Here is a 14675-nt window from a genome sequence, read left to right on the forward strand (position 1 = left end):
TTTAATTTGCACTGCCTAATTCTAATAAAATCCATGAAGCACCTGTGTTGTCAAATTGTTCACTACATCTCTAGATCCCTAGATGAATGCCCTAAGGGCTGTAGTTTCCAAAATCGAGTCACTTCTCTGGGGTTTCCCCTGTACTGGTACCTCAGGGGCTCTGCAAAAGCAATATGGCGCCCAAAAACCCATTCCGCAAAATCTGCATGCCAAATAGCGCTCTTACCTTTCTGAGCCCTGCCGTGTGTCCAGACAGCAGTTTATGACCACATGTGGGGTATTGCTGTACTTGGGAGAAATTGCTTTACAAATGTTGGGGTTCTTTTTCTTCTTCCTTGTAAAAATGAAAAGATCCAACATTTTAGTGGGAAAAAAATGATAATTTTCATGACCTAATTCCAGTAAATTCAGCAAGAAACCTGTAGGATCAAAATGCTCACTATACCACTAGATAAATTCCTTGAGGGGAGTAGTTTGCCACATGATGTCACTTTTGTGGGGTTTCCACTGTTTTGGCCTTTCAGGGGCTTTGCAAATGCGACATGGCACCTAAAAACCATTCCAGCAAAACTTGAGCTCCAAAAGCCAAACGGTGGTACTTCCTTTTTAAGCCCTGCCATGTATCCAAACAGCGGTTTACCACCACATATAGGGTATTGCCTTAATCGGGAGAAATTGCTTTTTAAATGTTGGGGTGCTTTTTCTCCTTTTTATTCCTTGTAAAAATTTTACATTTCTATGTTTTATTGAAAAAAAAATTTGATTTTAATTTTCTCTACCTAATTCCACTAAATTCAGCAAAAAACCTGTGTGGTCAAAATACTCACTATTCCCCTTGATGTGTGTAGTTTGCCAAATAGTGTCGTCTTTTTATGGGTGTTTCCACTGTTTTGGCCCCACAAGACCTCTTCAAACCTGACATGGTGCCTAAAATATATTCTAATAAAAAAGAGGCCCTAAAATCCACTAGGTGCTCCTTTTGCTTCGGAGGCCGGTGCTTCAGTCCAGTAGCACACTAGGGCCACATGTGGGAAATTTCTAAAAACTGCAGAATCTGGGCAATAAATGTTTAGCTGTGTTTTCTGGTAAAACCTTCTGTTACACAAAAAAATGGATTAAAAATGATTTTCTGCAAAAGCAAAATTACATTTGTAAATTTCAAAGAAGCTTTGTAAATGCTGTTTTAAATACTTTGAGGGATGCAGTTTTTAAAATGGTGTGATTCATGGGGGGGGGGGGGTTCTAATATATACGCCCCTCAAAGCCACTTCAGAACTGAACTGGTCCCTAAAAAAAAATTTGAAGATGTGAGAAATTGCTGCTAAGGTTATACGCCTTGTAACGTCCCAGAAAAATAAAGATGTTCAAAAAACGATGCCAATCTAAAGTAGACATATGGAAAATGTGAACTAGTACACTTTTTGTGTGGTATTGCCTTCTGTATTACAAGCAGATAAATTTAAATTTAAAAAAAAAATGTCAATTTTTCAAAATGTTCTTAATTTTGGTGTTTTTCACAAATAAACACCATGTATCAACCAAATTTTACTACTAACTTAAAGTACAATGTGTCACGAGAAAACACTTTCAGAATCGCTGTGGATAAATAAAAGCATTCCAAAGTTGTTACCACATAAATTGACGCGTCAAGTTTTTAAAAAAAATGGATTGTGTCCTTAAAGGCTATGTACTCCTTTTGAAATCTTTTTTTTTTTTTTCATTAAAATGTCCATCAGTGTGTTTTGTGCAACTTTAATTACTTTTTATTAAAAATTATTTTTACTTTTTGAGATACAGCTGCTTTGTAGTCTGTATACAGAGCAGCTGTATCTTGCGCTGAGACCTGAATTGGTCAGGTCAGTGGTACTGACCGGTTCAGTCTGAGTGGGTCACGCAGGATCGGGCTGTTACTGATCACATTTAAGTTCATATGTGATCTAAAAAAACTTCAAAGGTGTACATGGCCTTTAAGGGGTTAAAATGTCCTTAAGCATGTACTCTATATGGCCAATATGAAATTGAGGGTGGGGTCTGTGAGGATTTGTGCCTATTCAGCCAAATGAGCATTTGTGAGTTTAGGCACTGATGTTGGAGCAGGTCTGGCTCTCAGTCATCATTGCGATTTATCCCAAAGCTGTTCGATAGGGTTGTCAGGTCTTTGTTCTGGCCACTCGAGTTCCTTCACGCCAAACTAGTTAAACATGTCTTTATGGACCTTGCTTTGTGCACTTTGTCGTGCTGGGACAGGATAGGACCTTCTTCAAATTTAGAAGCATACAATTGTCTAAAATGTCTTTGTATGCTGTAGCATTAAGATTACGCTTCCCTGAAAATAAGTGGCCTAGGCCAACCACTGAAAAACTTTTCAGTAAGCATTATGCATCCTGGTAGGTAGCGTTCTCCTTGCCCTGCCAAACCCATATTCATCCATCACTTCCAGATTGTAAAACGTGATTCATCACTCCAGAGAATGCCTTTTCACCACTCCAGAGTACAGTGGCGGCGTCCTTTACACGACTCTAGCCGACCCTTCGCTTTGCGCAGCTGCTCGACCTTGAAAGCCCATTTCAGGTTATGATGTCCCTTCCAGGGGCCGTTTGGAACTCTACAGTGAGTGATGCAACAGCTGATAGGCAATATTTATGCACCGCGCGCTTCAGCCCTTGCGGCCTCCTTTTTTGCGTTTGTGTTGTCTGCTGCTTCTGGCTGAGCTGTTTTTTCTTTGACACTTTTACTTTACAATAATAGCACTTACAGGGGACTGGGGCAGATCTAGCAGATCAGAAATTTCATAAACTGATTTGTGCCATTCTATTGCATTCTATGCCACATTTAAAGTGACTGATATCTTTAGTATGACCTAATGCTTCCAATGCTTGCCTATGGAAATTTCTTAGCTGTGTGCTTGATTTTATTCACCTGTGTGCAATGGGTGTGGCTGAAACACCTGCACTCTATAATTGAGGGGTGTCCACATACTTTTGACCATATAGCTATTAAGGTCATACTTTTTTGTTAGTTTTAAGTGCAGTAGTTTGATGTATGTTGCTAGTCCTTTTCATATGTTCTGCTTACAAAAACCCTTGCATTCTTTTTAGGCTACCATTCACATTTGTCACAAAGGAAGTTGCTGAGGCTACATGTGCATGTGTACTAGCCCAGGCTGAGGAAGGAGAGAAGCTGTCAAAGTCCAAAGCTGACACGGAGCGGATGATCTTAGAGGAGTTTGGCCGTTGCTTAATGAGGGTAATTAACTCTGCAGGAAAAGCAAAAAGTGACCCTTGTCCTATGAGCTGTTGAACAAGGCATATGGACCAGCTATCGTGGCTACGAAATCGAGAGAGCGCGCTTTTATAAAGTGTATGAGAATCACTGCCACGAAATACTGAAGCCTCTGCTCACAATCCCCGGATGATCCAGGATTCGTATGTCCAGACTTTAAGGGATATTCTAAATGTACAAAGCAACAGATAAATAGATTTTATGAGAAACAATACTTTTAACTCTTTCAGTTGACTCACTCATCCCTGTCTCTTAAACCCTGTACAGATGACGACACCCCACTGGTGAATCCAGAGGAGTTCGTGTTTTGTTTCCTCTTCGTGCTTTCCTTATTCGATCAAGTATTTTAAATATTTTTTTTTTCAATCACTGTATGTCTTATAATAGACAAATTTATTTTTTTCTTAGTCTGAAGTGGTAAGTTCAAAATTCTGTGTCCACTGCTGTGCTCCTGTAAAGGCTTTAACAACATATTAATGCATATTTACTTTAAAATATAATTTTCAGGAAGGTGGGCGAAGTAAGAAAAGTTACGTTGCAATGGGTGGAGAGATAAAAAAATGTAGATAGTAGAGGATGTGTTTTCCCATGGCAATAGCACAAGGAGCAGAATATGGTACATGTGTATATGTGCAGTAGATACCAAGCACGGAAGTATGGCGGAACACATGGATGAGTTTTGCATTTACTCTGGTAACTGCTGTCTACCTTTTTTTTTTTTTTTCCTTATACATTATGTTAATTTGAATAATGCTATACATGTATTTTGGGATTATATCCAGTAAAATGCATTCACAGTGAGCGATCTCTAAAATCCATATAAGCTGGTCAGTGCTTGAATTTGGCAAGACTGAGAAAGTAGGATCCTAGTCAACCTCCAGCCAAGATAATGTGACCTGTCCAGTGGCAAATAGAATATTTTGAAATATTATTTTTGGAATTAATTGTCACTAATTTTAAATTGCCAATATTTCTGTATTAAAGCATCACTCCCGATACATGAAAAATGTATTCTACAAGATATGAACCACATGGTGGTTCCCCATAGCGAAGTGAGGTTGAATTCTCATATACTGGATGGAGGACCTAACCAGAATAGAAGATGTTTCATAACATCACTAATGCTATTGTTATACATGGATGGGGATTGCATTGTATAGATATTATTTCAGTGAAAATCCTTGTAAGGGTATGTTCACACGGCTTATTTTCGGCCAAAAAATCGGAAGCAGAACGCCTCCAAACATCTGCCCATTGATTTCAATGGGAAAAACGGCGTTCTGTTCCGTCAGCACGTTTTTTTACGTGGCCGTTTTTAAAAACAGCCGTGTAAAAAACGCCCGAGAAAAAGAAGTGCCGGTCACTTCTTGAGCCATTTTTGGGGCCGTTTTTCATTGACTATAAAAACAGCCGCGAAAAATGCTAGTTAATTAAAAAAACGTGTGAAAATCAGGAGCCAGTTTCCCTTGAAAACCGCTCCGTATTTTCAGATGTTTTTTGCTAAGCGTGTGAACACAGCCTAACACTATCTGCTCTTAGCTACAAACTTATATGTTATGTGTTCATTTATTTGTGTGCATCACAATCACAAATCCAACAATCTCTGGAAAGGTGATCTGAACTTATAAGTGAAAATATAGCTTTTCCTGGAGTTGGGGGCACACAACCCACCCCCAAAGTTATACTTATTCATTCCATTCCAAACCGGAGATCCACTGTGGCCTTTTTGCTAGCCGCCACCTTTGTAGCCTGCTACAGAGCTCATGTTCCAGGCAGCAATTGTCATGACCCCTACAATCCTGTACAGCAAATGACTCTGCAACAATCAGGTAGGTATAACTTTGAGGGTGAGCTCCTGTACTCTTGGCAAAAGCTGAAAACCCAGCCTTTGCGCTGAGTATTGTGTTTATTGCCCATCGACAGAAGAATAAAGTTTATGTTCCATCTATCATTAAAATGATTAAGTGACTCGACTGGTAAAATAAGCATTGCCTTGTGTTAATCCTCTGTTTGTGTAGTTGGATTATCACATGCTCCGAGAGGTTTACACCAGGCTAAGGCCCCATGCACACGACGATAGAATTTGTCCATAATTACTGTCCGCAATTACGGAGCAATTGACTTCTATTGACCACGGACACCACCCTGTATATTAGCGGGAAGGTGTCTGGGCTGTAGAAAGCCTCCGCAAAAGATAGGACGTGTCCTATCTTTTGCTTTTTACGGACCGTGCTCTTATACTTTGTATGAGCGCACGGTCCGAAAATGCGGGCGGCTGTCCGCAGCTGCTGCCGGCCATGCCAGTTATCGCGGACCATGATTATGGGCACGGCCGTGTGCATGAGGTCTAAGAAGGTGCTTCACGTAATTTATACTGTTGATGAGCCAGTATGGTTGAAGACTAGTAATGCTGTGATGACTGCTAGAATTCGGACATTATGCTGGTTTTTAGAATCATGAACATAGTAATAGCTGTTTAAAGTAGTGGCAGTGTTTATTATAACTCTCCGTTTCTGCTAATATACTAAAAAAAAAAAAAAGCTATGTAAATGCTCCAAACCCAGTCCGTGTCCTTGCTGTAGGAAGAAAGGACTATTATGTATTCAAGTCTTCTAGTTGTTCCCGTCATAAATCTTGTGGTATAAACATAGTTTGGAAATGTTGAGATATGCAATTATTTTGAATATGAGCGCTTGAAATTACCCACAGATGGAATGTTGAAGACCTTTTGTCCATAACCCTCAATCTTGATACCTACATTTTGCTTACGTGATCGTAAACTTGACGCCACCTTCCTGGTAAGTCAAAGGGAAACGAAACAAAAAATGGCAGATCTCTAATTTCTCCCATTTATCTAGTGTGATAACTGTCTGTTAAAAATGTATAAATGTAAATTAGTGTGTAGAATATCAGAGGGATTTTTCATTATGTATGTGATTTTGTAGGGCTACAACTATTAGTATTGTACGTAATCTGTGCTTACCTCCCACTTTTGCACCTTTTGTGATGTCTATTTATACCTTGTGCAGGAAATGTGAATTTTAAAATGCAGTTGTAGATTGTTACTGCCTTTTTGGCTTGTGAATTTAAGGTGCAACTAATGCTTTTTCCCCATATGTGTATTTTTTTCCTGAAATGATTATTGACTCTTAGTTTTTTGTTTTAAAGTGGAACAAAGGCCAAAACATATGCCTCTTTCACACCTTTTTTTATTTTTATTTTTTGCATGCGTTTTTGGTGAATTGTTTTGGTTAGTACATGCGTTTGTTTAAGTCCTATAGCAAAGCCTATGGAAAAAACAACATACCTAGAGCATTCTGTGTTTTGATAAAACAAAAAAAAGCCACTGACCCCAAAAAGAAAACACTGTAAACTTTAGAAACCTCTGACTGCAGCGTTTTTGAACAAGAAAAAAGTGAGACAACCACAACCAAAAATGTTGGTAAAAGCTGTATGTGAAACTGGCCGTTTTAGAGGTTTGTTTTCAATCTCTGTGTCGAATGGGTTTATAAACCTAATTACTTTTGATATGGCTGCCACAGAAGTTTGCCAGTGATTGTCCGCTACAGTGATGAGTGCCATGATCATGAACAATTGCATCATATTGTACAGCTTTTACGTTGCATGGTTTCTTACTTTAGGAGACTTCCAACCTCACTTTATTCGTCACCTTTATTTTCTTTTATGTCATATAGACCTCATGCTGCATCTGCACCAAATCTATATGCAACATATGAATCTCATAGTAATGTGTTTGTTTTTTTTTAGCCTTACAAACTATAAGTCCATCCAGTTCAGCATATTATCCTGCAGTGTTGATCCAGAAGAAGGCAAAATCCTGATGAAAATTCCTTCCCAACTCCAAATATGGCAATCAGAATAAATCCACGATTTTTGTCATAGATTTTGGTGTTTGATTTAGATTTACGCGATTTGTGAACCCGGACTAATGAGGGTTGTTAAAATAGGAAAAAACTGGTAACCGTACAGTTTAGTAAATAGGTAAATCGGAGGTTAAGGTTGAAATTTTACCTAAAAGACTTTGCCGATGTAAAATAAAAGGTAACATAGCTTGTCTTTTTAAAATGGAAGAATATCTGCGTTTTATTCCTCTTTGAGTCTGTACTTAGGACATGATCTACTTCCTTCATGAAATTAAAAAATAAACTTAATGGGGACACAACATGGGGCTGGTTTAAACAGCATATTTTTGGATTGGCATTCTATATTCAGGGGCCCCTTCTTATAATTTGGATTTATTTTTATTGAAAGCATTGGGCTGCAATTGTTAAATATCACACTGATCTAGTCCTACAAGGATATATGTGGCACTTAAGCTGACCATAGACATAGAGACTTACCCCATATATAATAAGCATACACACACAAAAAAAAAAAAAAAAAAGCTTTTTTTTTTTTTTTTTTCCTACGTTAGTAACACTTTTTCCCATGGAAAATAATTTGTAGAATGGGAAATATTGTACATTTACACACTTTTTTTGAACTATAGTAAACACTGATCGTAGCATTACCAGTAATGATTGAGAATCATGAACGGTTGAATGAAGTAATTGGACTGATGGGGCACAATTCCATTAGTCTGACGGATCCTTTTCAGTACCATAGATGATAAATTATTTCTGTGGCCATCTTGAGCACTACAGCTTGATGTAGTCAAGACTTCATTTGTGTGATCCTTTTAATCCTGTTCTATAAAACTGCTGCCTGAAATTGTATTTCATTGTTCTTTTAGCTTTGAATATTTGGGGAAACGCTTTTTCTAGTTCTGTGTACATCTGAAAGTAGACTAACAGACAAATTTATATTTACTAGAGATACTTTCTATATTGTAAAAAGCTAAATAAATCACAGAAAAATAAACATTTATACTATTCTGTAATTGTGTGTTTTCTAACTGGATATTCAGTCATCTTCTGGCAAGGAGCAGCACCAGTTTTGCACCTACGATAATACGGAAAAAGTGTATGTTAATAAGCTTTTGTTTCTACGTTTGAAGATAATCATTATGTTTGTCTCCCTTTTAATAGAAAGTGCCAAACATGACCTACATCTATGGCTGTGTTCACATCACACTCTAGTGTTTACGTCCGGAAAAGTTCTTCATATATGTGCCAAACCTAAAACCCTGACATATGAAACTGTATACGGCGTGGTATGTTTCTGTACTAAAAAGCATATACTACACTTTTCAGTATAGCGGGGGGGAAAAAAAACCAGTATGCCACACATCCCCCCCCCCCCCCAACGCATGCAAAAAGGACACTCTTCCTTGGGTGCCTAATGCTATGTATAAACTAAATGTAAAGCCAAAGCCTTATGTGAACGCGGACCATATGTTTATTGTTAGCCTAATCGCTTGTTTCTGGTGGCATTTAAAGATGTTTTCCCACTACGATGTTTTATGACGAAGTTTTGCGACCAGTTTATAATAGGTGGGGATATGACCGCTGGCAACAAAAGACTGATTACTCTTACTGGTAATCGGTTTTTCTCAAACACTTTACTGTGCACCTGAAGAGCTCGCATCCAAAGGACATAAAATCTGTTGGCAAAAATTGGACAAATATCTTCATTCTGAATTTCTTCTCCTGTGTTCTTGCAAACAATTTAAAAATAAATTAACCCCTTGCCGCTGCAGCAAGTTTTGAATTATCAGTTAGCAATTATCAGTGGGTGTAGTAAGCCTTTTATATCCCACACATGTTTCTCAGAAATAAATACACAGTGGATGATGCAAAGTGATATTTTTCCACTGATCTGCCATTTCAGTGCACAATATGTTTTTAATAACTGAATATCAGGAGGGGAACTTTTTCCACTTTCACATAATTATGTCTAGTCTAAAAAAGTGCTTTTTAATCTAAAATATCTAATTGTTATTGGTGCCATCAGTCTACAATCATCCCCCATAATAAATGTATTTAGCTCAAATAAAATGTTCATTTCCAACATATCTTCCAATATTTTTTTTTACCTGCATTAGTTTTTTCAAATCTGACGTGTCGCTTTATGTGGTAATAACTCTGGAGTGCTTTTATGTATCCAAGCGATTCTGAGATTGTTGTCTCGTGACACAATGTACTTTGTTAGTGGTAAAATTTGGTCGATTTATATTCAGTGTTTTATTTGTGAAAATCCCCAAAATTCAGAGAGAGTTTGCAAACATTAGCATTTTTCTAAATTTAAATGTATCTGCTTGTAAGACAGATAGTAATAACACACAAAATAGTTACTAGTTAACATTTCACGTATGTCTACTTTGTTTGCATCGTTTTTTAAAAGTCCTTTTATTTTTCTAGGACGTTACAAGGCTTAGAACTTTAGCAGCAATTTCTCATATTTTCAAGAAAATTTCAAAAGGCTATTTTTACAGAGACCAGTTGAGTTCTGAAGTGGCTTTGAGGGCCTTCTGTATTAGGGCGACCTATGGGGACTTTCTATTTTAAAAACTAGACCCCTCAAAGCATTCAAAACAGCATTCAGAAAGTTTTTCAACCCTTTAGGCGTTTCACAAGAATTACACAAAGTAGAGGGAAAATTAAAAATGTTATAATTTATTTTTTCTCATTCATTGGTCGTACATTTTTTTCTTTAACACACAGTTTTACCAGAGAAATGCATCTCAATATTTATTGCCCAGATTCTGCAGTTTTTAGAAATAACCCACATGTGGTCCTAGTGTGCTTATGGACTGAAGCACCGGCCTCCGAAGCAAACGAGCTCCTAGTGGATTTTGGGGCCGCCTTTTTTTAGAATATATTTTAGGCACCATGTCAGGTTTGAAGAGGTCTTGTGGTGCCAAAACAGTGGAAACCCCCCAAAAGTGACCCCCTTTTGGAAACTACACCCCTCAAGAAATTTATCTAGGGGTATAGTTAGCATTCTGACCCCACAGTTTCTTTACTAAACTTATTGGAATTAGTCTGAAAAATGAAAATCGATTTTTTTCTGAAAAAACGTAGACATTTTTACAAGGAAAAATTAGAAAAAGCACCCCAACATTAGTAAAGCAAATACTCCTGATTACGGCAATGCCCTATATGTGGTAATAAATTGCTGTTTGGACCCACGGCAGGGCTCACAAGGGAAGGAGCACCATTTTTATTTTGGAGAGCAGATTTTGTTGGAATAGTTTTCAGTGCCATGTCGTGTTTGCAACGCCCTGGAGGGACCAAAACAGTGGAAACCCCCCAAAAGTGACCCATTTTGGAAACTACACCCCTCAAGGTATAATTCTAGGGGTATAGTTAGCATTTTGACCCCACACAGTTTTTGCAGAATTTTTGGGAATTATGCCGTGAAATTGAAAATCGAATTTTCTTCTAATAAAATTTAGTTTTGGCTAATATTTTTTCATTTTTACAATAAAGGAGAAAAAGCACCCCAACATTTGTAAAGCAAACTCTTCTGAGCACAGCAATAGAAAGGACGGAGCGCCATTTGACTTTTGGAGCTCAAGTTTTGCTGGAATGTCAGATTTGCAAAGCCACTGAGGGGCCAAAATAGTGCAAACCCCGCAACAGTACCCCATTTGGGAAACTACACCCCTCATGGAATTTATCTAGCGGTATAGTGAGCATTTTTACCCCACTGTTTTTGGGTTTTTTTGCTGAATTTATTGGAATTAGGCCGTGAAAATGAAAAACAACATGCCTTCCACTAACATGTTGATTTTTTTTCATTTTAACAAGGAATAAAGGAGAAAAAGCACCACAACAATTGTAAACCAATTTCTCCCGAGTACGGCAATACCCCACATGTGGTCATGAACTGCTGTTTGGACACACGGCAGGGCTCAGAATGGCAGGAGTGTTACTTGGCATGTAGATTTTGGTTGATTGTTTTTTGGGCGCCATGTCGAATTTGCAGAGCCCTTGAGGTACCAGTACAGTAGAAACCCCTGAAAAGTGACTCCATTTTGGAAACTATACCCCTCAGGGTCATCATCTAGGGTTGTAGTGAGCATTTTGATCTCACGGGTGTTTCATAAATTGTATTAGAATAAGGCGGTGAATAGGGAAAAAAAAGGTTTCCAAAAATGTCGTTTTGCTCCCAGTTTTTTTTTCACAAGGAGTAATAGGAGAAATTGGGTAACTAATTGCGTGTTATTTTTTTCTCCTGAGTACCGCAATACCCCATGTGTGGCCCTAAACTCCTGTTTGGGCACATGGCAGAGCTCAAAATGGAAGGAGCGCCATTTGGCTTTTAGAACGCAGATTTTGCTGGACTAGAGTACAGGCGCCTTGTCGCATTTGCAGAGCTCCCTTAGGTACCAGAGTAGAGTGTAAAACCCTGAGAAGTGACCCCATTTTGTAAACTACACCCCTCAAGGCATTTATCATTTGCCTGGACATATGACAGGGCTTAGGAGTGAAAGGCGCATGTGAGGCCTATTTTGGTGATTTTCGCTGGATGGGCACACAATGGCCGGGCTCTGGGGTCAAATAGTAAAACAAACCCCCAAGTAGTGACCCCCATTTTGGAAACTGCACCCCTCAAGGCATTTTGTAAGAGCGTAGTGAGTATTTTGACCACACAGGGTGTTTTTTTTAAAATTAGAAATGAGTTTTTTGTGGATGGTGCAAAGTGAAAATTGCAATTTTCCACAGGTATATGTCATTTTAGGGCACAATATTTTGTGCCCAGTTCGTGCCACTTAAGACAAATACCTCAAACTATTAAGCTAGTTCTCCCGGGTATAGCGATGCGATATATGTGGACGTAAACTGCTGTTTGGGCACGCTGTAGGGCTCAGAAGGGAGGGAGCAGCATTTGGCTTTTGGAGCGCAGATTTTGCTTAGTGGTGTTTTGCTGGTATTTCAGTTTATGATGTGGGTTCATATGTAAGCTGTGCGGAGTACATCGGGGTATAAGAGGGTGTAATAATGTGGTAAATAAATAATAATTCATAGATATGTGGCCGGTGTCGCACTGATAAATAAAAAATCTTATCCGCTTTTGGAACACTGCACATTTTGCATCACCATATTCTGAGAGTCCGAACTTTTTTATTTTTTCACCACCGGAGCTGTGTGAGGGCTTATTTGTTGTGGGACAATCTGTAGATTTCACTGGTATCATTTTGGGGTACATGTGGTTTTTTTAATTTCATTTTTTTTGTCAAGCAAGGTGAACAAAAACCTTCAATCCTGATGTTTTTTATTATTTTTTTTACAGCGTTCACTATGCACTATAAATGACAATTTTACTTTATTCTGCGGGTCGATACGATTACGGCGATACCAAATGTGTATAGTTTTTTTATGTTTTGCATTGTCTGTCTGCAGAATAGAATAGCTTTTGTTTAAAATTTATTTTTTATTTGACATTCTGAGAGCGATAACTTTATTTTTCCATCAAAAAAGCTGTGGGAGAGCTTGTTTTTTGCTTGACAAGCTGTAGTTTTTTAATGCTATAATTTTGGGGTACATGCAACTATTAGATCCCTTTTTTTTATTCTGTTTTGGGAATGGTAGTAACTAAAAAAACAGCGATTCTGGAATGGTTTTTTATTATTTTTTACGGTGTTCACGTGCGGTTAAAATAGCGTGACATATTTTTATAGTTCTGATAGTTACGGACGCGGTGATACCACATATGTGTACTTTTTTTTAATGTCTTCCGTTTTTTCCTATAATAAGACTTATTGTGGGAATAAGTTTTTTTTAACTTTTAATTTTTATTAACTTGTTTTATCTTTTTTCCTGGTCCCACTAGGGAACTTGAAGGCACGAAGCCCTGATCGCTATTCGAATACACGCACTACCTACATAGTGCAGTGTATTAGAGCTGTCAGCTATTCACTGACAGCAAGCCTATTAGGCTTTGCCTCCCGTCGGGGCCTAATAGGCATCTGTACTAGGAAGCCATTGTTAGGCTATGGGTGCCGATGGTTGCCATTAGCAACCATAGCGTGCGATCTAACCACCTAGAGGCAGCGATCGCTGCATCGAAGGGGTTAATCAGCCGCATCGGAGCCTAGCTCCAGTCCTGGCCGTTAGAGCAGGATGTCAGCTGTGACAAACAGCTGACACACGTGCCCATGGCAACTATCAGGGTTGCTGACCAGCTAGAAGCCACCTAGATGCAGCGATCGCTTTTTATCGCTGCATCTAAGGGTTTAATCGGCCGGATTGGAGCCTAGCTTCAGTTCTGGCCGTTACAGCAGGGTGTCAGACAGCTGATACCCGGCGGTGATAGCGCTGGCTCTGCTGCTGAGCCATCACATACATATTCTCAAGGAGCTGTGATTGGTCAGTCTGCTGTCTTATTGTGCCGATCAACTGTCAAACAGTTGATGGCACAGTTCTGTCACCCTGTCCTTTGACAGGCAGACAGTTTATACAGGATGTACCAGTGCGGCAAGGGGTTAAATATCGAAATCATTTTTGACAACGCCATATCATACCTGTTCCCGCTTCTTGGCATCTAGGACATTCACTATTCGGTCTGAGGCCATATGATTCCAACCTTTTGGGAGAGTAATAGAACATGTGGATTGTAAACCGTTGTGATGTGATATGTAGAAGAATCATTTTTCAAAGTTCTAGGAATAAGACTAATAAGTGCTCCATTCCACCATAGATAAAATATATATATATATATATATATATATATATATATATATATATATATATATTTTATCAACCCTGCATCACCTCTGTATAGCAATAATTCAAAATATCTGTATTCCCATAAGTGATCAACATTTTATAGAGCTGTGATATTACACCCTAATTTATTTTAATACTCATGAACCATTTTATAAGTGCAGACTCTTCTTTGATATCTATATTTCTTTGTGACATAAGTGAATATTTTAATTGTACACAGTAAAAAAACAAAACCTTCCGTTTAAGTGCAAATTCTTTTTGAAGGTTCGTGAATTCCCTTATTTTATCCCCTTTAAGGAAAATCTTTCACCTGCCCATATTAGATTTGGCGCCCGATATTTAAATAACCCCCTGAACTGTCAATGGGGCGTGTAATTGGCAAGGGGGCCGGTTACTATCGCTGTGACACTGTCCAATCAGCTACGGACAGTGTCACAGCAAGAGCTAAAGAGAGGAGAGCGTGTGCGCACACGCAGCTCCGCTGCCACCACCACTGAACAGAAGAGGAGAAGAAGAATGTGAATTCTTGTGTTCTGTGGCAGCAGGAGTATCGTCCGCAGCGGCGTCTGAGCTGTGCGCGCATGCTCTCACTCCTCAGCTCTCGAGCAGACAAGGACGACAAGATTGATCTCTCGTGAGAGATCACACAGTTTGAAGAGTGAGAGTGTGCGCGCTCACAGCTCCGCTGCCGCAGCTGACTATGCTTCTGCTGCCACGGAACAGAATAATTCACCTTCTTCTGTTCAGTGGTGGTGGCGG

General features: G+C 38.9%; 1 protein-coding gene across 1 annotated transcript in view; it reads left to right on the forward strand.

Moving 5' to 3' along the window:
* The window catches only part of LIN54 (lin-54 DREAM MuvB core complex component), a 65386-nt gene extending 61173 nt beyond the window's left edge, over positions 1–4213 (forward strand). The window contains exon 13 of the mRNA XM_075861200.1: positions 3099–4213. Within this exon, the coding sequence (XP_075717315.1) occupies positions 3099–3300 (202 nt within the window). The 3' untranslated portion in view covers positions 3301–4213. The remainder of the gene's footprint in view (positions 1–3098) is intronic.
* The last annotated feature ends 10462 nt before the right edge of the window (positions 4214–14675 follow it).

The sequence above is a fragment of the Rhinoderma darwinii genome, chromosome 1 (assembly GCF_050947455.1).
Source record: "Rhinoderma darwinii isolate aRhiDar2 chromosome 1, aRhiDar2.hap1, whole genome shotgun sequence".
NCBI classification, from domain to species: Eukaryota; Metazoa; Chordata; class Amphibia; order Anura; family Rhinodermatidae; genus Rhinoderma; species Rhinoderma darwinii.